Here is a 23,843-nt window from a genome sequence, read left to right as displayed (position 1 = left end):
ATGCACAAGAGAAAACAGAAATACACTTATGCACTCTCCAGGTAGGGTGAAGAGAAATAATGTTCTCACCATCCGAGGAGTGGAGGGAGCTGAAAATAACACACTTAATGTAGGAAGAACAACTGAAGAGCGGTTTGAGTTCCGTTAGCCCAGGGTTTCCTCCTCCTTGACTTCCTTTTTAGAGAGCAGAGCCTCGCTGGGTGGCATAGCCGGTCAGCAGTGTGACTTCTACTATGACCAGAAAAGCTGGAGGGTCTGGGTCACTCACGAGTTTCCTCATTCTGAGGATGTCCTGTAGCTAGAGAAGCCCAGAAAAAGGAGTATGTTTAAGAAACAGTGAGTTTTGTCTGGATGGATTCTCTTATCTGCAACAATTAGAATTTTCTTAAAAATCCACATTTTGGAAGCCTCATTATCTGAGAGGCAGGAGTGATGTGAAGGGATTCCTGTGAAAAGGGCGACCTGGTCGGTGGGTGCAGACACGGGACTCACAACAGAACCCTGCTTTGGACTTCATAATAGAAATATGAAAAGATCGATTTCTTAGAAGTTTTGAGTTAATTTTCTTGTGCCTCCACGTGGAGGAGACAGGGATCCTGACCTGAACAAGGAAAGATAGCTCGATTCAGTCCTGTGTTAGGCCGGCCGGAGGAATGAGTCGCAGGAGACCAAGCTTGGTCTATTAGAACTTACTAGCATGTTTGAGCTGCGGGAGGTCAGGCTGCAGCAGAGGGAGAAGACCACAACCTCCCGAGCAGAGAGGGGTGTGGAGTTTTATAGGAGGGGTAACGAGGCTGTTCCCCCTTCAATGCTTCAGGGGGTTTTCGTTGCATTATCTCTAGCAACAAAGGCTTTGGGGGCGTGGTCAAGCCCTCCGGCTCCACACCCTGGCCCCCAGGCCTCCATCCGGACACCCCAGGACCTCCCAGGTCCGCAGATCACAAGCCCCTAAGAGACAAACAAAGTACAAAGCAAGACAGGATAAGGTGGTTTCTACATTCTAGGTGGTTTCTCCAGGCCTAAGGCAAACACAAGCCGGCAGTACAAGGTACAAAGCAAGACAAGATGGCTTTTAAGATAAGAAGGTTCCTGTTCCCGGCCGAAATATGGACTAACATCCTGCACATGGTTTGAGAGATATAAATTTCAAATTGTAAAATATACATAAAATTTACCATTAGTGACAATACGTGCATTTACAGCATTGTACAACTATCCCCACTATCGAGTTCTGGGACATTTTCATCACCACAGAGGGAAATCCCGTACTCATTTAGCAGTCACTTCTCATTCTTCCCTCCCTGTAGCCCCCGGTGAGCACTGATCTGCTTTCTGTTCAATGGATTTTCTGACTCTAGATAAATAGAATAATATGAAATCTTTTTGTGACTGGCTTCTTTCACTTAGTAAGTTTTAAAGATTCATCATGTTGTAGCATGTTTTGATTTCTGCTTTTGTCTTTATTATTTTCTTCCTTCTCTTGGCTTTGGGTTTATTTCACTCTTCTTTTTTGAGGTTCTTGAGGGTAGAAGCATAGATATTTAAGATTTTTCCTCTTTTCCAATGAATGCATTTAGTACTATGAATTTCCATTTTAGCACTGCTTTACCTTGTCACACAAATTTTAATATGTTGTATTTTTGTTTTCATTCAGTTTACTGCATATTTTGATTTCCCTTGAGATATTCTTTTTGACCCATCGATTGTTTTAAAATGTGTTGTTTGTTTCTAAGTGTTTGGAGAATTTCCTGTTATCTTTCTGTTATTGATTTCTACTTTGATTCTACTGTGGTTCAATAACACACTGTGTATGATTTTAATTCTTAAATGTAATTTTAAATTTGTTGAGGTTTGGTTTATGGCCCAGTATATGTTCCAATGGGCACTTTAAAGACAAAAGTGCGTTCTGTTGTTGCCCAGAGTGTTCTATAAGTGCCAGTAAGATCCTGTTGGTTGATGGTAGTAAGTTCTATATCCTTGCTGATTTTCTCTCCACCATGTTTTCCCAAAAATAAGACCTAGCCAGACTATCAGCTCTAACGCATCTTTTGGAGCAAAAATTTATTTAAGGCCCGGTCTTATTTTAATATAAGACCGGGTCATATATAATATAATATAATATAATATAATATAATATAATATAATATAATATAATACTGGGTCTTATATTAATTTTTGCTCCAAAAGACACATTAGAGCTGATGGTCTGGCTGGGTCTTATTTTTTTGGGAAACAACGGTAGTTGTTCTATCAGTTGTTGACCAAGTCTCCAACTACATTAGTCTGCTCAGGCTGCCGTAACAATCCACCATAGAAATGTATTTCTAGGACGGCCGGTTGGCTCAGTGGTTAGAGCGCAGTGCTCATAACACCAAGGTCACCAGTTCAATTCCCACGCGGGCCAGTGAGCTGCGCCCTCCACAACTAGATTGAAAACAATGACTCGACATGGAGCTGATGGGTTCTGGAAAGACACACTGTTCCCCAATATTCCTCAATAAAATTTTTGAAAAAAGAAAAAGAAAAGGAAAAAAAAAAAAGAAATGTATTTCTCACAGTTTTGGAGGCTGGAAAGTCCCAGATCAAAGTCTGGCAAATCAGTTTCTGATGAGTACTCTCTTCCTGGCTTATAGATGGTTGCCATCTTGCTATGTCCTCACATGGCCCTTTCTTCATGTCTGTGTCTGGAGATTCTCTCTCTCTCTCTCTCTCTCTCTCTCTCTCTCTCTCTCTCATTCTCTCTTTCCCCTTCCTTCCCTCCTTACTTTTGTCCCTCCCTTCCTCCTCCCTCCCTCCACTTCTCTTCCTTTTCTTGTAAGACCAGCAATTCTATTGAATTATGACCCTTGTGACCTCATCTAACCTTAATTACCTCCTAAAAGCCCTATCTCCCAATTGTCATATTGGGAGTTGGGGCTTCTACATAGGAGTTTTGCAGCGACACAATTCAGTCCATACCATTTGTGGATTTGTCTGTTTCTTTCAGTTCAGTCAATTTTTGCTTCACATATTTTATAACTCTGTTGTTTGGTGCATGCACATTTAGGATTGATATGTTTTCTTGGTTCATTGACTTTTATCATTATATAATACCCCTTCTCTCTTGTAATTTTCTTTGCTCTGAAGCCTACTTTATGAGATTTTAATATAGCCACTCATGCTGTCCTTTGATGTTTGTATTACATATCTTTTCTATCCTTCTACACTCAAACTGCCTATATTGTTATTACTTGAGTCAAGTTTTCTTGTAGACAGCATATAGTTGGTTCATGTTTTTTAATCTACTCTGCCAACCTGTTTTCTAATTTGTGTTTTTAGAGCATTTAAATTTAGTGTAATTATGATATGTTAGGGCTTAAATCTGCCATTTTCGTTTTTATTTTGTAGTTATTCCCTTTTCATTTTTCTATTCTTTTTCTTATCTGTGATCTACTTGAAAAATGTTTAATTTCAATTTATCTGTAGTGTTTTTGAGTTTATCTCCTTGCATAACTTTTTTAGTGTTTTCTCTAGGTATTACGTGTATACATAACTTGCCATAATCTTCTGGTATCATCATTTACCAGTTCGAGTATAGAAAAATCTTACCTCCCTTTACATCCTTTTACCTTTCCCATTTAAAAGACAATTGTTTTAAATATTTCCTCTACATACATTTAGAACCACATTAGATTCTGTTATAATTTTTGCTTCAACCACCAAACATAATTTAGAAAACTCAAGAGAAGGAAAGTATTTACCCATATTTTTGCTTAATGTTCACCCTTCCTGATATTCCAAGGTTACTTCTTTTATCATTTTCTATTTAGAAAACTATTTTACCATTCTTTTAGGGCAGGTGACTAAGTCCCTTTGTTTTCCTTCATCTGAGAATGTCTTGATTCCTCTTCATTTCTAAAGAATATTTTTGCAGGGTGTAGAATTCTGGGTTCACAGTTCTTTCAGCACCTGAAAAATATTGTACTACATCCTTCTGGCCTCCACAGTTCTGCTGACAAATCCAATCATTCAAATTACTTTCCCCCCTATAGGGAAGGTGTCATTTTTCTCTCACTACTTTCAAGAAGTTTTTCTTTGTCTTTCGGTTTCAGAAATTTAATTATGATGTACCTTGGCATGGATTTCTTTTGGTTTATCTGGATTAGGGTGCGCTCAGCTTCTTGAATCTGTAGATTTATGTCTCGCCAAATTTGGGAAGTCTTTAGCTATTAGTTTTTGGGGTAGTTTTTCAGTCCCACCCTCTTTCTCCTCTCCTTCTGGGACTGTGCTGACAAAAATGTTTGATCTTTTGTTATAGTCCTGTAGGTCCCTGAGCCTCTCTTCATTTTTGTTTTCAATCTATTTTCTCTCTCTGTTGTTGAGATCGGGTAATTTCTATTGTTCTATCTTCCAGATTGTGGATTCTGTCTTTCCTGTCCATTCTGCTGTTGAGCCCATCCAATGAGATTTTAATTTTGGTTATTGTCTTTTTCAGGAGCAGCCACTTTATTGCTGAGCAATAGTGAGAGTTCTCCATAGACTTGACACCACTCCAAAGAGAGTGTTGGGGCACTTCTTTAAAGCCTGGTGAGAGTGGCAGTCTAGGCTCCCCGTTCGGCCTTTGCTGGCCTGCCTAGGGGTGGGGTCAAAGGGTATGTGTTGTGTGGATGGAATAGAGTGGTTAGTGTCTTCAAGTTTTCTGTTTTGCTATGCTGCTCCTTTTCTGTCCTTTGGCTACAGAGAGCCTTGGGCTTTGTGACCCTTGGTGTTCCTGCCAGGGTTTTTAATTATACTTAGTGAGAAGAGTATCTTACTAGAAGTTCAGTTTACTTTTGATAGCTATTGTCAAGTTGTCCTTTGTTACATATGGTGCAAACATTTTCAGGTTTTTTGATGGTGCATTTTGCTACGCAGAAATGTTTGATTGTTATATAGTTGAATATATTGATCTTTAAAAAAATGGATTCAGAATTTTATAACATGACTTGTTTCATACCAAGTTTATGGAAAAAAAAAGTCTCCCTTTTTTTTTTTATAGCTTTGTGTTTCATTTTTCTTTCTCTTCCTTCCTTCCTCTTTCTTCCTCCCTTCCTTCTTTCTTCCTGTTTCTTTCCCTTTCCCTTTCCTTTCCTTTCTTTCACAATTAAATATATGAGCCACCTGCAATTTATTTTGGTGTAAGTAGGAAAAGGAATCTCCCTGCACTGTCCCCACCACCCGTGGCTCCTCAGTTTTCCCAGCTCTCTTTCCTGGATAATAAATATTTTATGTTAGGGAAATTCTTTAATTTGGTAAATGCTTGTTTATAACAGTGCTGCTAACACCCGAGTCCTGGAAGAAGCAGTCACAGAGCCATTGAGGCCTCACTGAGCAATGGGTAGTTCAAACCTCTGAGCTTCTTGGGTGTTATTGATGGCAACTGGTGCTGTGTGAGCCAGTTTGAACTGCATGACAGACTGACAGGGCTGCCTGTCTGCCTGCTGGGAGTCAGGTGGCATCTCATACCCTGCAGATATAGGTAGGAAGCCGGAGGTGGCCAAAGCTGACAGAGGGTATTGTGAGCTGTCCTGGAAAGTGCTCGTTTGCAGGGTTCTGCCAACTCAGAAGGCTGGTCCCTGAAGGCTGCTGTAGCTCAGCCTACAGTCGTAACGCGTCAGCTGCCTGGGTGCCTGGGCCATACATCTGTGAGGAGGGACTGGTGAGAACCTGAAGGAGAGCGACAGAAATGGGCCCCTGGAGGGGAGAGGAGCGCATGGAAGAGCCTTATGAGAGTCCGCCTCAGGCTCCCCTCTAACCCAGAGGCAATCAATACCCACTGACTGCGGACACGGCCCCGAGGAGCCAGTGTGTGGACCACGGACTAAAGTGAGTCCGAGGTGAGGGATGGAGGTGGGGTGGACTGATGCAGGCTTGTCACATGTACCCCATGCTTTGAACTTTGAGGCCACCCCACCCTTTCCTCCTCCTCGTCCTTCCATTCTCTCCGTCTGTTCAACTCCACTTGCCATTTGGCCAGGTGTAGCGCTGCCTGAGGTTCAGAACGGCAGGCACGGGGTTGGCCAGTGTGTCACATGTGAAGCTTCTGAGTGGCACCAAAAAGGATTGTGATAGTGGCAATGTGTCTTTGGTATCGTTCCAGAGGAACAGTGACACTAATTATGACCAGACCTTTTCCTTTTGGCTGCGTCTTCTGCCTAGGAGAGTGCAAAGCCAGGCAGCAAAGGTGTGTGAGGCAGTGCGCTGGCCTCAGGCTACTTCCCCAATCTCAGTGCAGTTTGACCTCAGAAGCTCCCACGGGAAGAAGCTGGACCTGGTCCTCTCTGCCATTAGCTGGCTGGCTGGCTAAGAGCAAATCATTTCCCTGCTCTGGGCCTTGTTTTCTTCATAAATACAGTTGGATATTGGATCAGATCACTGATGGTCTCTTTCAAAGCCCTTTATCAAATGGACTGTGTCACAGAAACTCACGACTCAAGAGTGTTCAGTACCAGGAAGCTCGGGTGGAAGCAGGCATGGGACCAGGGGCTCTGAGAAGAGCCAGAAGCCACTAGACTGCACGGTTTCTGAGGTCCTTTCTCGCTAGCCCTGGGCAGGTGTTTGAATCCCTCTGAGCCTGTTTCCTTCTCTATAAACAGCTACCACTTACCTAGAAAGATGTGAGGGCTGATGAGATGGTTGCCTATAAAGCTGCTGGCAGCACAAGCGCTCCATCAATGACGGATGGGGTCCTTAGTGTCACTTGTGCCTTTCCAAACCCTCTCTGGCACCACCCGCTCCTACCTGCCCCCCGGACTCTCGGTCCCTCTGAATCCCCGCAGCCCTGGGACTTTCCTGTGGGCCTGCGACCTGGCTCTGGGCCGGCAGCTAGGTGTGTATGTTTAAACCTAACCTCCACAATGAAACCAAGTTCCTTAAGGGAGACTTTCCTTCTCCAGCTCTTGACGCCCCATGCTGCCCTGTACACACATGTTCCATAAATGTCTGTGGGCCGACCAGTCCAGACCAGGACGCAGAGCTGTAGCTGTAGCCAGTGTGGCCCCTGCGTGGTCTTCGGACTAGATGATCCTAGGAGGGGAAGGTGAACCGCAGCGCCCTGGCACCTACCCAGGGTTCACTGTAACCACCTATCCGTTCTGGGAAGGGCGCTGGACAGAGCCGAGCAGGATTCCCGACTCATCCTGGCCAAGCAGCGGGATCCGCACGGCCGACCCAAGCCAGCGTCCAGCCGGTGCCTGCACCAGGCCACAGGCAAGAAACATTCCAAGTCAAAGACTCCAAAACGGAAGGCTGGTTTTGTGTCGCTTCTCATTTATTAATTCGGTCTGTTCTAAGTTGTACAGTTATGAAAATAACAAAACCAAAGCTGGAAGCCCAGGAATATTTACACTCTCGTGTAGTGAGGTCAGTCTATGTTGTCGCACAGATCGGTTACGTTTGGTACCACAAGGTGTTTGTAATTCAGACAAAAGTGGACAGATTAACAAGGATATGTACAGCAAAATAAAAGGGGAAGTCATTCAAGTATCAAAATACAGAGACCAAGATTAAATAACATCTTTATTACAATTCAGTCCCATTGCCACACCATCAGCAACAATCCTTTTGTGACAGTCGTTCTGCAGGTCTGGCATCTCAGACACAGACCAAGGTCAGACCAGCTTTCTAACCTCTGGGTGACGGCAACCGTGCCTACTGCTCAGCCCGAGGCTTCTCAAGGCCTCCCCAGAGTGTGACGCTTAGAAGCCCAGGAGGGATGCGGGCCACGGCACAAGCAGAGCCTGCGGAGGGAGCCCTGCTCAGAAGCTGGCCAGCCGACACGAGGCAGTGACAGGAACAGCCCCATTTCAAGTCCCAGCTAAACAGGCTCCCGCAGTTCAGAAACGCAGCGACGGGGGTTGTCACATTGCGTGACCCGCCCTCAGAGACGTAGAAGCAGGGGCTTTTCCACTTGAAGCCTGTCCTTAAAGTTATAATATTCCTTTCCAAAGAAGGGAGAGTACCCGCCCCAGAGAAGAGTAAAAAAGAAAGATCCAGTTCTTTTCTTTCTGGAATATTCAGAAATAAACCAATCTCAAAACAACCGCAAGCCAGAGCAGACTAGCTAAGGCTTTCCAATATGAAAATACCCTGAATAAATAAAGAAGATATAGCAGCTTCAAGGGGAAGAAACACCTACATCTGACTTTAAAACAAAAGGCGTGAGGAGCTCATCGTAGTGTCTAGTTTTGTTTTGGGACCTACCTACCACCTAACCGAGAGGCTTGCTTGAAAGAGACCTGCATTCCTCGGCACGAGCAGAGCGCACCGGCAGCAGTACCCAACCGGCTCGGGAGCCTTGTCAATTCTTGGAAGAAAGTAGGTGCTGGTCACTGCACAGTGTGAGCTGATGAGAATCCCCACAGGCCCGGGAAGAAGCCGGAAGTCAAGTCAAACTTCCAGGTGTCGACGTTCCTGTTTAGTACCGAAAAGTGGAGGCGCTCCTGCCTCTGCTCCAGAGTGGAGGTGACTCCCAGGGCTAAGGTGCAGGATGGCTCAGCAGAGGGGAACCCACAGGGCCCAGCCTCACAGCAGGAAGGCTCGCCCTGCTTTCAATTTCTGGTCACAGGGGCTGTGGGGGTGCCCAGGGGCACTCGCCCCACACATGTGCACAGCACAGAACAATTCCCAAACCTCGCTGGGAAAGAAGTGCTGCGGAAACCTGGGGAACTGACCCTGGGCCAGACGGAGGGTGCCAGGGTGGCCGGCGGCCTGCTGGACCGCCCCCGGCAAGGCTCTCTGCTCCCGAATCTGGAAGGTACTGGACGAGCAGCTGACTGCCTCTGCCTCTGCCTCACAGGAATTGTCCCTTTGTCGCTACTACACTCTGGGAGGAGGACACAACCACAGATAAAAAGCAAAGCGAGCCAGCAGGAGGGCGAAGTGGCAGTGGTATAGCAGGGTGCCAGCCTGCCTGCCCTGAGGCCACACGGGGGGGAATCAAACTGTCACCTTGGGTAGCCTCTTCTACAGTGGAGCCAGGGACGAGCCCAGCAGCTGAAAACACAACAGTCAAACCAATAATTCAGAGAATCAAAAGTGAGTCCTAATCACAGAGACCTGATTACACAAGTCATATATGGGCAGGCAGCAATCTTAGCTGACCTACCTGTTAATGCCCCAAAGTCACTTTTGTCCTTTCTGACCCAACTGAGGCAGCCTGAGGTCCCCAGAGAGCCCGTGGGCTCGGCAGCCCAGGGCAGCGCTGCGACCACCTGCAGGTCAGAGACCGTGGAGCGGCCGGAGCGCCAGGCGCAGGCTCGGACACCATGGCGCCAGGAACTGCTCGCTCATCTCCATGTGGCCTCTGGGCCTTCACACGTGGAACCCCAGGGACCCCAGACACGGACAGGAAGCCTGCGTGGTTCCCAGGTGCCCGAGGCTGCTCTTACTGCAGAGGCTGAGTCCAGGTCTAACAGGGACAGGAAGTCACGCAGTTCATAAGGAACGGCAATGAGCGTGGATGGTTTGACTCTACCCAAACCTTGTCAGCTGTGCCCTGTGCTGCTCCTGTCACCCACCCCAGGCCTGCCTTCTCAGCCCCACGGGACCTCGCCAAACCCCGTCCTGAGGACAGAGGCTGGACAGACTGGCCTTTTACCAGTCAGTTCTGTCCTCTGACCCTGCAGCCACTTATCTAACGGGTGGCAGTTTAACCTCGAGGTTTGAGCCAAGTGTTAAAAGTTCATTTTATAAAAAATCTTTTTCTATTAAAAAATGTGTTCTGGACAAGTCCCTTCTTGACCCTCTGGAGTTCCAGTCTCATCTGCCAGAGGCCTGGATCGCGTCTCTGCAGCCGGGCATGGCTCGCTCTGCAGGGCCTGGTGGTGGCAGCCCAGGCCGAGCAGCCGAGAAGGTCCTACAGGCAGAGCTGGGCCTGGGTCTTCAAAGCTGCAGGTGACGGTGGTGGGTGGGAGCCTGTGCCCCCACGTCTGTGTTTCCGCAGCAGAGTTGGCTCCTCAGTGGCTCAGCTTGGCAGAAGCAAACACAACGGGGGGAGGAAAGGGTTAACCGAAGGGGCCTGCACAGGTGGAGGAGACGGAAAGGAAACGCAGAAGCAGAACAGAAGGCCCCTCACAGCCCCCCGCCCCAGGCCGTGGCCCACGCCCACTGTGCCTCTGGCTCGGCGCACCTGCTCAGGAAGGCACAGGACAGGAAGGGACGCAGAAGGAGCTGCCCTGGCTTATCAATGTGGGTTTCAATTCTAAGTAACTGCTGTAACTTCCTGGCTTCACACTAGACTATGCTGTTTGCATTGCTCCACGGCAACTTCTTCTGTCCTGTCTCCTGCCATCTAAGCGGATGTGCCCACAGCGGAGAGCGTGGGGCTTCTTCAAAGCCTCAACTCCGTGATCCCAGTGGCTGGCCTGCTTTGAGGTGACACCCCGCACAGCTCCGTTTCTCAGAAGAGTCAGAGGCTGAGCGGGTGATCAGGGAAGGGACCAGGAGATGGCTGACTATCTTGGGTCCCCACACTGTGGAGTAGGGTCAGGAAACTCCCGGAGGGCAATGCAAGTGTCTGGGTTCAGGTCCCTGCCCTGGAGCAGCCCGTCCTGTGCGGGGAGCAGGTGCCCGGAGTGTGCAGGGCACAGGCCTCGCTCCGGCTGGGTCCTCCGGGCAGGCCTTCCTCCTCGGTGAGCTACACTCCAGAGCCAGCCGTGTGACTCACTGCCGGAGACGTGAGGGGCCGACCACACACACGCCATCCCACTCCTTGGACCCGCCGGGACCAACTGCCCTGGTGAGTGACGCCGGCCCGCCGGGTTCACATGCGTAGCGCCCCATGCTTTGGAGCCACGCATGTGCCCAAGGGCCTGGCACGGACCCTGGTCCAGCTATGTCGCTGAGCTCAGGGTCTCCCGGGGGAGGCCCGCACCTACGGCACAGGAGAGAGGCAGGGCCGCGGGCCGGCTGTGAGCACAGTGCGTGGGGTTTCTGGCACCAGGTGGTCACAGTGGTCGGTTGTGTCAAGAAAGGTGCAAATCGACAGTTAGCTCTTAGCAGCACACCCAGCTGTGGCTCAGCATAGAAAACAGGAGAGGAGAGCCGACAGGGAGCCCAGCCCGGCCAGCACGAGCTGTCACTGGTGCTGTGTGGACTGCTCGAAGACTGCCCCCACCCCTCAGGAGTCAGCGCGGCCCCCCGAGGCGTCGGGGCGCAACAGGGCCCCTTAGCCCTCTTGGTGCCCACCTCAAAGGCAACTCACCCCCACCCCAAGCTGTCCTTGCCCAAGGGGGGAATTCACAGTGTCCGGTGGTGTTAGGTACAAGCTGTGAGTGCAGCGTCTAGAGCTGCTGCCCAGGAGGAGAGCAGGTCCCGGGGTGGGGGTGGGGGTGGGGCCTTGGCGTCCGCAGCTGGAAGGAGAGTTGAGAACAGCAGAAAGATCGGATGGCAAGGCACAGTGAGAGACAGGGAGTGGGTGGTTAGAAGATAGTGGTCTCATACTTGGTGCTGAGGCTCCGCTTAGAGTCTGGTTTGGGGTCCACAACCCAGGAGACGCTGGCATGGGACTGGGCATCTGGGTCTGTCTCGGGTGGCTCCACCTGCCAAGGAAGAAGGCGCAGTCAGGGAGCTGCACCTGGGCCTGGGCAGCAGGGCCCATCTGTCGTCCCACCTGTTCTTCTCAGCCAAAGAACAAGCTCCCCGGGGGGCCAGCTCTGGGCAACTTGTCCCAAGGGTATCTCAGAGCTGCTCCGTGAGAGGAGCCGTGACAGACCTGAGCATCGTGCTCTAGGCCCCAAACCTGTTTACGGTGGGAGGAAGGCACAGGGGTTTGGAAACTCCCAGTGTTGGGTCCCCTCTGGCAGGGCCAGAGAGCTCACCCTGGGCAAGAGCACAGCAGGCTGCCCATCTCTGCAGAGGGGAGGACACAGGAGGATGGCAAGGGCTAAAGCGCACACAGGGATGGCAGGAGGCAGCTCAGGACAGAAGAGCGCCACGCAGGCAGAGGGAGAGGCCACTAGGCTCACGTCGGGAAGACGGACACACAGACAGCAGGAGATGTAAAGACCTTGACTCCAGGACTGACAGACGGCAGCGGGAGGTAAGAAGGACGATGGGTGGTGCAGGTGTGACAGTAACAACAGCGAGTATCAGGGGCCAGCGGCACCTGGGGTGCGAAGCAGAGCAGACACGGGGGACGTCACGGGCTCGCCTTCCGGCCGAGCTCTGCAGCCCCGCCACGGCCGGGCCCTGGGGGAGCCGGCAAGGGAGGCCGCAGGACGCCAAGGCTGGGCCGCTGCCCTCCCTGGGGAGCACCTGGCAGCCAGAGCCCAGTGAACGGGGCTGTTTCCTGAGGGGCCAGGAAGTGCGAGGAGACTGAGCCCGGCTCCACCCCAAGCCCTCAAATCCCAGGGTGGGGTCGGGGGCTGGGGCCAGGGGGTCTTGGCGACGGGAGCCACGTACTGTTGACTTCCTCATGCCAACACGAGGCTTAGGCACAGGTTTGGAAGATTTCGTTTCGATCATCTCAGCTGCAGCGGCCGCCATGGGCCTGGACTTCTGGGCCTGGAGGGCCAGCTGATAGGCCACCTCGAACGCCTGCCCCAGCGTCAGGATGATCTCGTAGGTCAGATTCTGGGAGGACACAGAACACAATTGAGGAGGGAGGACATGGCCGGAGGACTTCCTCCTCCCTCTGCTCTAACACCTGCCCGGCCTGAGCACAGATGAGGGTGGCACCGGGACAGCAAACAAGTGGACAGGCAGTTCTGCTACAATTACTTCAGTCCCAAGACAACTGATCTACCAGGGAACACCTGAGCATAACACACATGGTGTTTAGTCACGCGTGATTTCCCAGGACAGACAAGCTAGGTGAATGCAAACACTGCGCCCAGCTCATCCAGGTCGCCTGACGCACACACACATGCACAGGTCAGGACGACAGAGAACCTCGCCATGTACATGTGTCGTCTCAACTTTCCCTGGACCCACACCTCACACTGACACAGGCGCAGCACTCCAGGGACGCCTGTCATGCTCTGTACCGCCCTCCCTGTCCTGTTCGGCTTCTTTTCCTAGCTCTTTGGTGCAGTACAGCTGGCGAGCTGGCGGGCACACACTTTTACAAGCCAACCTTTGGTCTTTCTCAGGGTACAGTGCCATGTTTATTATAGTATTTAAGTACTTCTTAGCTGTTTAATAGGAATAAACTAGCACTGAGGTTTTTATTCAGTTCCTGTATCTTTTTAACATATCACTGATGAAGTTTCTGAGTGTTGTGCCCCTGGCCCCATCTCCCCATACTCCTGGTTTTCCCTGTGTGAGTTACAGAGCACAGTGATTCAAGAGCACACACACACATTGTGATACAGAATTGACTGACTGGGAAATGTGAGTGACAGGGAAGTGCCAGGACCGACGAGGACTGGGTGGATCACCGCATTTAACCTTCAGAACAGCCCCGGGATGTTGGTCATGCTACAAGCTCACGAGGAGCCGGGGAGAAGTGAAGTTTCTGAGCTCACACAGCTCGCAGGTGGCAGAGCCAGTAGGTGCCGGGCCCAGAGCAAGCCCTGAGGCCCAGGGGCTGTGAATGCCCGAGCCGTCTGTGTTCCAGAGCCACAGAGATTTAGGAACGAGCTCCTCTCCCCAAGGGCAACGGGGACCTGTACAAAGTCTGGGGGTGAGGCGGCAGCCTGGGGCCTTGTCTCAGGGAGAGGCAGTGCCTGCTGCACTGGATGCCCTCTCACTTGTCCATTCCCTGTGGGCAGCTCGCCGCGGCCCAGCCTGAGCAGGAATCTGGGGGAAGAAAACCGATGCAAGGCGGGCACCGTGGCCCCAAGAGGGTAGCAGAGGGCATTTCAGGGAGATTCCCGGATGGAGGCTCGGGGAATTGACAGACAGCCTAGGGGAGACAAGGCGTGGCTGAATGACTAACACTCGCCAGAAGCAGGAAACCTGTCACTAGAACCCTGGACAAGCCACCTGTCCTCCTGTGCTTCAGTCTCGCTCTGTACAAAGGGAGCTGCACTGGATAGCTGCGGGCGATTCATTCAAGAACCAAACATTTGGTGAGTGCCAGCCAGGTGTCTGGACAGCACTGCCCGGAGGCCATCTCCACCCAGGCCCTCTCCAGCTGTGCCCAGCGGCGGGGCTCTACCCACCACATCCACCGTGCTGAACACGTGGCAATAGTGGTGGCTGGTCTGCAGGTCCTTGGTGATGTAGGCGAAGGTGCACAGGTCCTCTGGGTCCTGGGCTGCACAGGAAATGTTCCGGATCTCGTGCTCCGCGATGACGTTCTGCCAGGGAAAGCAGGGTCTGCAATTCTGGGGCTCCCTGAGGGCACGCCTCAGCCCTCTGACCATCGCCACTGCACCCCCAGCGCAGGGTGTTAGCCAAACACCACTTGCTCTTATTGTTTTGGTGGGGGTGGGCGCAGTGCCTAAACTTGCCCGACTTAGGTTTGGGGGTGTTCATTCTTGACTACGGCAACTGAGGGAGTAAAGTGCTCCCACCCAACCACCAGCTCTCTAGGCCCTTCTGCCTTCCAGGTTGGGGGCGAGGAATGAAGGGTACCAGGAGGGTGGGTGCCAAGTATGGGGGCAGGGGCGTCCTTTGCTCAGTAAGGGCCTCGCAGCGTGAAAGGCCTGCCAGCCGGTAAGTGGGGCAATGGAACCCACGCTGAGGAAGGTGTGCAGCGCAGGTCACCAGGGCGCGGACCCAGGATCAGCACATGGGGGTGCGTGAGAGACAAGCTCCTGGGCGAGGGTGGGGATGGAGGGGCAGACAAGGGCTGGGACACGCCTGGGAGGACACCCAGCTGGTGGGGGATGAGGCACGGGAAGAAGGGTCCCCTCCTGCCAGCAGTGCCTGTGAGAAGCACACCTTGTTGGAGGCATCGATGAACTTGACACCTTTGTACGTGATGGACAGGATGATGGTAGGGACCTTCTTCATGTGCTCGGTGGATTTCTATAGGGAATAAGAGGTGGCCCTGTGAACGCCCCTTCTCAGCGCTAAGCCCCCTGGACCCCACAGCCCCCAGCTTCCCTCCGCCACCCCATCCTTACATAGGGCCCAGCTGGCTGCAGCTGACACCCCCATTTGCTTGCTGCCTCCCATCCTAGCCAGCCCCCGCCCTATGCTTCACCCCACAAAGATAACCCACCCGCATCTTGGCACAGGCGTCTTGTGTGGATTCTGTCCCTCGAAGATCTTTGATCAGCATGGAGCCCAGATACTGTGGAATGAGCAGTGGCCGGGCTTAGGGAGACCTGCATTATCAGCCAGCGGTGACCCAACCCATCTGGGACCACAGTCACATGACTTCTTTTCCATGCCCTTCTCAGACCTACGCTCCCGCCTGGTGCTGGGAGCGTAGGTCTGAGGAGCAGAGAACAGCACTGGAGCCAGAGCCGGCCGGGGCAACTCACATTGGCCTCGTAACCGCAGGACTCGAAGATGAGTTTCTCTGGCTGGTGTTGCCAACTCTGCACAGGGGCATAGGGAGCAGCAAGGCTGGGGGGCCGGAGGGTCAGCCTGGCCTCACGGTGCTCTTCCTGCAGAAACATAGGGTCACAGGTCTGCTCGCCCGCTCCAGAGGAGCTCACAGGCTCCCGGCCTGGCTCCAGCATGCTCAAGGGCAAAGAAGCCAGCCACATCAAGGTCAAGGGCCAGGTGGGGATGGCAGGTGGGAGACAAGCCATTCAAAGGCACTGCAGCAGAGGTGAGGCTTATCTACACCAGAGAAAAGGCCGAGAAGCAGGGACCTAAGCCACTGAAAGCAGGCGCAGTCGGGAAGGCTCTGTGGTGAGTCTTCTGGAGATAGGAAATAAGCAGAACCAGAGAGGGGAAAACAATTGTACGGGGAGCAGGGGCCAGTTCCCTGGACGCCTCATGTCCTTGTCCAGGCCCCTGGACCTGCTCCTGGGGTGGGGGTCACTGAGGTTTCCAGGCCGGGGGGCTGTTTCCCAGATTGTCTCGGCAGCAGCTGGGATGGGGTGAGTGTGGGGTGGGGGCCAGTCCTGGTGTGAGATGATGGGGTCACCAGGGGAGGAGGGGCAAGATTCAGGAAATATTTATGCCTTCCATTCCCAGCATGTGCAAAGGCCCTGTACAGAGCAACCGTGTAGAACTGCTGGACCACATGCTTTTCAATCTTATAAAATTCACGGCCATGCTGTGGAAAGGTAGGGAAATGCCCCAAGGCCAGAAATGGGAAGTGAGTCAGAGAGAAAAGGAGTGAAGCTAAAGGTCGCCCTGAGGGCGACGAGGGAAACTGCCAAGCTGAGGCCAGGTCCTGCACAATGGCAAGGGCTGTGGCGGCCCCAGGGCCCAGTGGAGGCTGGTGGCCGTTCCCCAACTGGGCTGCAGAAACAGCAGGAAGAACCTAGTGTGACCCGGGCTGCAGTTTAGCTGGGTAGGTGGAAGAGCAGCGGGTGGAGTGGAGAAGGGGAGAGAAAGTTCTGGGGAACGGGCAGGGTACTGACTACAGAGGGCCGGAAAAGCGGCCGGGAGTGGGAGAAGCTGAGGGTGGTGGCCTGAGGCGGTGGGGGAGCTTGGGGGGCCTTGTGAGGAGGGCCGTCCAGGCCACATGAGGTGCAGGGCAGGCCCTAGCAGTGACAGCTGAAGTGAGTCATGGAGTCGTAGCAGCTGGAGCCTGAGGGGCTGGACAGCTGACAGGCAGCAGGGTGGGGAATGCCGGAGGAGGCTGGGGTCTTTCTCCTGCTCCCAACGCCAGCCCAACGGGCTTAGGCACGGGGGTTGGGGCTAAGAGGCCTTGTCTTGCCCAGAGGAATGAGGGGACCCCTGTCAGCAGCACCCCCTCCTGCCCCACCTGGATTCTGAAGCGTTCCACTCGAGAGGGTGCTGCAGGGTCATGAAGGCTGTCGTGCCGCCTTCTGCCTGTGTCCCCAGGAGGCAGCAGCAGGTCAGCGGACCGTGCGGTGCAGGAGTCGTTCTGGCTCAGAGGGGACGACGTCTGGGAGAGCAAGTCTTGGCACTGAAGCAGGGAGACAGCCAGGTGAAACTGGGAGCCCATAAGGCCAGTCCCCAGCTACGGCTGTGAGCAGTCCTGAGGCTGCTGAGGGCCCAGCACAGGCAGCACAGCCTGTGAGACACAACAGGTGCAGAGGGGGCCCAGCACTAAGGTGGCGCCAGGTGAATGGCTCGCTGGCCAGAGCCTGTGGGGAGACGGGCCGCTGGGTCCAGCCGAGCCAGTCAAAGTGACCAGATTCTTCCTGGAGCCAAGAAGCACTGACCACCCAGTCCTGTGGGCCAGCAGCCACCACGAGCACCCCCTGGGGCCCAGAGCCGTATAGGAAAAGGGGTGGTTAGAGGGCTGGGGAGTGCTTTCCAATTTGTGAAAGGTAAAATTATCTGTCACAGTCCATCGTGGATCTCGGGCACAGGACCAAATCCAAAGCTCTTGAGAAAACACACAGCAGTACCCGGTAGCACCCTGAGGCCCTCCCTCACGGAGAACAGGTATGAGTCTGCTCCTGCTCACAGCTGAATGTCAGCTGTGTGTCTGGTTCTCAGAGCCCCTCTGCCTCCCTTTCTCGTGTAGGAGGAGGAGAAAACAGCGCCCACTTTCTGAGGCTGCCATATGTGGGCTAAGGTGCTCGGAGCCCAGCGCTGGTCCTGGGCTCATTCCCTGCCCATCGGCAGCTGAGCCTTGAAGGTTTGGGGGACACTCATCCTGGACCGCCGGCTTGCAGGGTCTAACCCGTTTCTGCAGTCAGGGATTACTTGGCTTGAGCAACAATGTATCTGTGAGGTTTTTAAAAATCTCAGGTTCTCTTACCCACCCTGCCACAGGAATTTTCCTTCAGAAGACTTGGTGGGGTGGGGGGGACCCAGGTCCTGCTGTGGATTCAAGCTCTGTGTCAGCCTCAGGCCAGACAACCCTGGGCACCCTCCCGAGCGCAGCTGACGTTCCTACTCAGAAAGTGTCTAGTCCTTTGGGATTTGGGTATTTGTTTTCCTGCTTTTCCCAACATTCATTTCCTATTCATACTTAAACCGGACTCTTTATTATGTTCCACCTCAAGCCTGTCTGACGTGATGGGCGGCATGTAATCGAAAAACACGCAGCCCAAACCGCCCCACCCCTTGACCTGGGCTGAGGGGCACATATGCCCCGACGACGAGAGAGGAGGGACCGTGTGCTCCTCTACTACAGAGATCACACCATGGAGAATTCCTGAAGAATTCTCTTTAATTCCTAGCAACACAAAGAGTACACACATATTCCTTTCCAGCCCTCCCCAACTCACCCTCAGCTGGGAGAACCGTGGGGGCTTCTGGGGCGGCTCCTCGTAGGGCCTGTCAGCCAGTGAGGCGATGATACGCTTGCGATGGCCGAGCAGGTGAACCTTCAGGACCTGGGCCGGGCGGGGAGAGGGCGGTCAGGGGAGGCTGTGCCCACGGCTCCCCTCCTGCCCGAGCTCCCCGTCACGGGCCTGAGTGGAGGCTGCACTCACATTGACCAGCTCCAGTTCCCAGAGGTTCTTCACAGTGTCAATGGAGCTGTAGCCACTCGACAGGAAGGAATGGACGTAGTCCTGCAGCCCCAGGGAGTCCAGCCAGGAGGGCACCGAAGGGGGGCTATTCCCATCATAGCCCAGAGCCTTCACCTGCAGGGCCAGGGAGGGGCGTGGGCTGGTATCTCAGTACTCGGGACAAGGAGCCGGGGACATGGAGACCCAGCCGTCACAGACCACACCAGAGGCCGCACTGGGGCAGAGGGGGACAGCTCCTGGGCCAAGGCGGGCCTGTGGGCCTGGGTCCTTGGCACCCCAGTCCCTGCCTTCACACGGCTCTGGTCTCAGGTTCCCATGTGGGAACCCCTTCTAGAGACCACCAAAGTATCCCCGGTCTGGGGAAGACGGCATAATTAGTGAGACGAGACGAGACGGGGAGGAGGGTTTGCAGAAGGCCCTGCTTGTGTTCTGATAACCTCGTGGGGCCAGGACATGTGCGTGTCTATGAAGCAGGCGCTGCCTCACTGTTGGGGCTTGTTTGTGTTTCCTGAGTTCTGGGCAAGTGGAAGTGACAAAGGGACACTGGACTCCATGCCAGCATAGTTGAAGAGAAGCTCGGCCCTACCAGCCCCTGGGTGCCCAGGGAAAGACGCCAGAGGTCAGCACAGGCTGGCCCAGTCTCAGGTGATTCAGGAGAGACCCCAAAGGGGCTCTAGGCGACCGGCCAAACCCATGGGATGCCTGCGGCCCCCTCCTGAGGCTGGGCCAGGTCTTCACTGTCCCCAGTGCTTGGCTGACTCTCTGGGGCCTCAGGGTTTGGGGAAGAAGTGAACAGGACTCTGTGCTGCCCTCTGGGGCTCCCAGGATGCGGGGCGGACACCCCCTGTCTGGGCCCAGGTGGCGTTAGGGAGTTGGCCCTGGCTCTGGCTGCAGGGCTGTGGGCAGTCACCTTGGGCAGGGACCGTGCAGCCTGGAGCAGCTTCCGCCGGTGCTGTGGGTCACTGATGCCGATTTCCCGCAGGTCCTGCTCTTCCATCACGTTAGAGCCCTAAGAGCAGAGAGAAGAACATGAGGGCCCTCCTCAACGGCTAGCTGGTGGCCACCTGTGGGTGTCAGGTCAGCCTTTCACTGCTCCTCCAAAGTCTTCTCTTTTGCCACAGGCATCGAGAGGGAGTGGAGTCCTGGGGCTCCCCGAGGAGGCCAGGCCAGGCAGCAAGAGGCTTTGTGCACGCAGGAGGCCTAACTGAGCAGCAGACAAATCTGCCCAGGCTGCCCACTCTCACCTGAGCGGCAGCCGAGCGAGCTGGGCAACGCTGGGGCTCCGGACGCGTGGGTGCAGAGCCGGGCCGGAGGACACTGCACGCACAGCTGTGTACGGCCACAAGCCCTAGCCCACCCCTGAATGAAGGTGCATTTTCCTGGGGAGCAGGTTCCATGACCACCCAAGGTGAAGGACAGGTGGACAAATCCCCAGGTTCCTCACACATGGTTTTGTAACTTACGGCTCTGACAGCCACCACAGCCGGGCAGCTGGTGGAACAGCCTCTCCCTAAGGAGGAAGGAACCTCAAGGGGGGACGGTCAGAAAAAGGCTTTCCTGCTCAGCAGAGGAAGAAGGCTCAGAGCTGAGCCTCGGTGGGACGGTTTTCCCCAACCGCTGGTGAGCCTGACAGGGCAGCTGAGCACGGCAGGGATGAGAAGAGGCTTCACTGCTGCGTGGCAGGGCCGAGTTTTCACAGGGACCGGCCCAGCTCATGCTCACAATCCTGTTCATTAGTTTGTTTTCATGCTTGTTTTACAGACGAGGAAACTGAGGCACAGAGGTCAGAAAGTTGCCCAAAGTCACAGGGTGCGGAGCTAAGATCTGAGCAGCTGCTGCCACTGTCCGCGCCGAGCCCCCAGGCTGACGTCTTATTACTCACAATAGCGTCCGTCCCAAGATAGGTATTTTTCAGATTATGAAACATGAAAATTCACCAGTTCTGCCGTCCCTCAGCCATAGCACTTTCCACTCCCAAGGCAACTGTTAACCACTTCCCAGGATGTGGGCCCAGGCACACGTGCACGCTTCATTTTCGCACAAATGTAATTCTTTTACACACCGCTCGACACTGTCTTCTTACTACTTAATATCCACAGGAGACTGTTCCACATCAGTGTATGTACACCTGCCTCTATTTTTAAAGCTGCACAATCATCCAGGCCATGGACATATTATAAATTATTTAACCTGCTGAAGGACGTTTGTTTCGCTTTCTGCTTTTCACACAGGGCTGCGCGAAGACCCCGTATGTGTGTCATTTCAAGAAGAGACTGCTCGGTCAGAGAGCCTGTGCGTGCAGATGCCCGGCAGAGCACACCTCCCATCAGTGGTGTGGGAGCCCCATTCCGCACCCCCCAAGTCAGCAACACCGGGGAGAAGCGGCTCATCACAGCATACTTCTTACCCTAAAATAGTCCCCCTGCAGGTGAGCTCGAGCTTCTCTTCACGTGCTGTCTATCAAGCGTTCACACAGCACTCAGTTCCCTCTCCATCTCTAGACTCACAGAAGAGCAGGTAGACGGACAGAAAGGAGCAGGAGGAGAGGCCCCGCCTGTTAGAAATCCCGTTACTGCAGCTCCCGCTTGTGTCAAGACGCCTGGCAGCTGCCATCACTTGGGGCCCCGATGCCTCACTAGCCCAGCAGGACTCCAGGCTCACACATGCCCCTAAATCAAAGGGCTGTGTTGTTAGAAGCTAGAGAGAGATAGCATCCTGCTTATCAGAATGTACACCCTGCTTCTAGGGTATTGTAATCAGCTCTGACAACCTTGGGAGAACGGGGCATGCAAGCTGGAGAACGAGAGGTACTGGAGAGGGAGAGAAGGAGACAGTTCTACCTACAAAAAGAAAAACCCTCACGTGTTGTACGGAGGCTGCCTCCCCCTCTTGCGTCTGCCTGCTCCCTGTCTCGGAGTGTACTCGGTTTTACTAGTAAATTTCTTGCTGTCCTATGCTGCACAAATTCTGCCTCCTGACTGAATTCGTTCCTTCAAGAAGACAAAGAGCTGAGGTACAACGTCATTCCCGGTAACAACACCTGCAACACATTTAATAGGGATGTCGTTACCCCCATTTTACAGCTCAGGAAGTGGAGGCACCGAGAGTGCCAACAATCCGTGGGCCGCATGGCCCGTAAGGCCCGTAACCGGGGAGCCGCACGCGTGGGGAGTGGTGCAGCTCTGTTTCCAGCAATCACCCGTGTCTGTCCTTTGCGTGATTCCCTATGGAGTTTTGGTCTCTTCTGCATTTGATTTGTACGAATTCTTTATATAAGAATTTATATAAGGAAATTAACCAGTATCTGTGAAAAGAGATATTTGTTTTTCCAATTTGTCATTTCTCTTTTGACTTTTGTCATCTTTGTTCATGGGAAATGTATTTGTATGGACCTAAATGTACCCGACTATTCCTGCAGAGCTCCGCTCAGTTTTGTCAGACATAGAAAGACCTCCCTCCTCCAAGAATTTCAAAACAATTCTTTAACATTTTCTTCCTATAATTTTACAGTTTCATTTTTCACAATTAAATCTTTAACCTACCTGGAATTTATTTTCATGTAAAGTTGAAGGGTCAAGTTCCGCTTTCTTTTCTTTCCCAGGCAGCAAACTGTCTATTTCTTCCATCAGCTATCTTTCCCCCAGCAATCTGAAATGACCTCTGATGTGTCCCAAGTTCCCGTGTTCTCGGGACTCTTTCTGGACTACACATTCTGCTGAGGGAGGTGTTACTTACACCTACTTTACAGACGAAAACTTAAGTAACTGGGGCGAGCTCACGCAGACCATTACGTGGTGGCCCCACCCTGGGACCTGAGCTGTAGCAGCTGCACGGGAGGCTCCCCAGGGGCTTGCGCGGTGATGAAAACTATGTCCCACTGAGGACACTTTCCAAGCCTCAAGCTCAAGAGCATCCCAGTGAAGGGAGCGCTCTGACGCCAGGAGGCAGAACACACGCCTTTGCTGGGCCTGAGGAGCTGCGGGCCCTGGTACTCCCCAGGTCTGTGGCCAGCTCCTACGTCACCCCTCAATCTTATTGCAGTCACTCTGGGCCCAGATCTAGGGTGTACTGATTGGGAAAGGCAGAGAGAGGCAGTCCCTGCCCAGACTTCCTACCTGATGCTGAGGACACCTAAGCAAGGAGCTGAACTGAACCAAACAGTGAACCTCAAGGAGGGCAGGACCACGTGATCCCCAACTCCCACTGTAACCCCCACATGTGCTCGTAAGTATTCACAAGCTTTGGGGGCCACAATGATGCTGAACTGAAGACTGACGGCCAGGAAAACCAGATCCAAATGGGGACAAGGCCTTCAGAACCAGACCCCTAGTCGAAACAACTGGCTGTTGTGTGCGGCTTGGAGGAGAAAGGCAAAGGGAAACCAAACAGAAACAAAGGATGTGATGGAAAAATCAAAGCAAACAGTTGCCAGAGCATGTCCTGGGCACAGTACAGGGTCTTCCTGATTTCTTGAACTTGCCACATCTATGTTCTGTGAGATCAGTTTGAAAAAAACATATACATATATTTATATATATAATATGTATATAACAATATATATTATATATAAAATAAGGTGCTACAAATTCTCAACACCAAGAAACATCACTCTGGAAGTTACGTCACCCTCTAATTGAGAGAAGGACTGTTGTCTTCCAGAAACCTTTCACGAAAAGGATTATAGAGGAAAAAGGGACACTGTACTTTACCTTCTACTACACTAAGTTACTGAGAGTTTACTATATGCCAGGCTCGCTTTGAGTTCTCAGTGAGCTACTAATTGGGGAGCTAACAGTAGAATAGCTCATTGGCCTAAGCATTTCGCTTAATAGAGATTTTCTTACATTTTCAAAAAGGTTCTAAGTGTAAGTGAAATCTGAAACACGTAACTAGTCACCACGTGGCGTGGCTGGGTTCAGTCCCTGAGGAAGGGGGCCAGGAGGCCGCAGGGCTGCGAGGGAGCACCACGGCGCCGCCCCCCTTCTCTGGCCCTGTGCTTTGGCCTCCCTTGTCCTGTCACCACCTGGCAGGTGTTCATCCGGCTCCCACATCACAGATGAGGAAACAGGTACGTGGCCAGCGGTGGCACCAGGAGGCCCACTTTCTTGGCCACGCCTACTTTCCAGACGTCAAGGGAAGAGTTGAGGGAAGAACAGCAAGCAGAGTTCCTCACTGAGTGCTGGGACACACCGAGTCCCCGGGGACCCTCTGCTGGTCTTTGTTGGGAGGTGACATGTGAGGACGCCAGCGAGCATGGTCCTGACCACCTCCCAGGGCTGTGCCAGGCTTTACATTCATTACCTGAAAAGGTTCTGCCAACACACCTTTGGGATAGAAACTGTCCACATTATACAGAGA

General features: G+C 52.8%; 1 protein-coding gene across 9 annotated transcripts in view; it reads right to left on the bottom strand.

The window, feature by feature from the left end:
* Nucleotides 1-7,517: 7,517 nt before the first annotated feature.
* The window catches only part of ANKS1A (ankyrin repeat and sterile alpha motif domain containing 1A), a 169,913-nt gene continuing 153,587 nt past the window's right edge, over nucleotides 7,518-23,843 (bottom strand). For 4 of the 9 annotated variants that reach the window (XM_033102805.1, XM_033102808.1, XM_033102809.1 and 1 more), the window contains 11 exons: nucleotides 19,396-19,494; nucleotides 18,447-18,599; nucleotides 18,240-18,347; nucleotides 16,799-16,963; nucleotides 15,396-15,521; nucleotides 15,131-15,202; nucleotides 14,848-14,934; nucleotides 14,124-14,261; nucleotides 12,421-12,591; nucleotides 12,026-12,124; nucleotides 10,004-11,558 (listed from right to left, as the gene is read on the bottom strand). In XM_033102805.1, the coding sequence (XP_032958696.1) occupies nucleotides 11,439-11,558; nucleotides 12,026-12,124; nucleotides 12,421-12,591; nucleotides 14,124-14,261; nucleotides 14,848-14,934; nucleotides 15,131-15,202; nucleotides 15,396-15,521; nucleotides 16,799-16,963; nucleotides 18,240-18,347; nucleotides 18,447-18,599; nucleotides 19,396-19,494 (1,338 nt within the window). In that variant the 3' untranslated portion in view covers nucleotides 10,004-11,438. The other 5 variants (XM_033102811.1, XM_033102807.1, XM_033102804.1 and 2 more) reach the window with 4 other exon arrangements.

This window comes from Rhinolophus ferrumequinum, chromosome 3 (assembly GCF_004115265.2).
Source record: "Rhinolophus ferrumequinum isolate MPI-CBG mRhiFer1 chromosome 3, mRhiFer1_v1.p, whole genome shotgun sequence".
Lineage (NCBI taxonomy): Eukaryota > Metazoa > Chordata > Mammalia > Chiroptera > Rhinolophidae > Rhinolophus > Rhinolophus ferrumequinum.
Note: the sequence above shows the minus strand (reverse complement) of the source record. Positions and strands in the feature narration are given on the sequence as shown.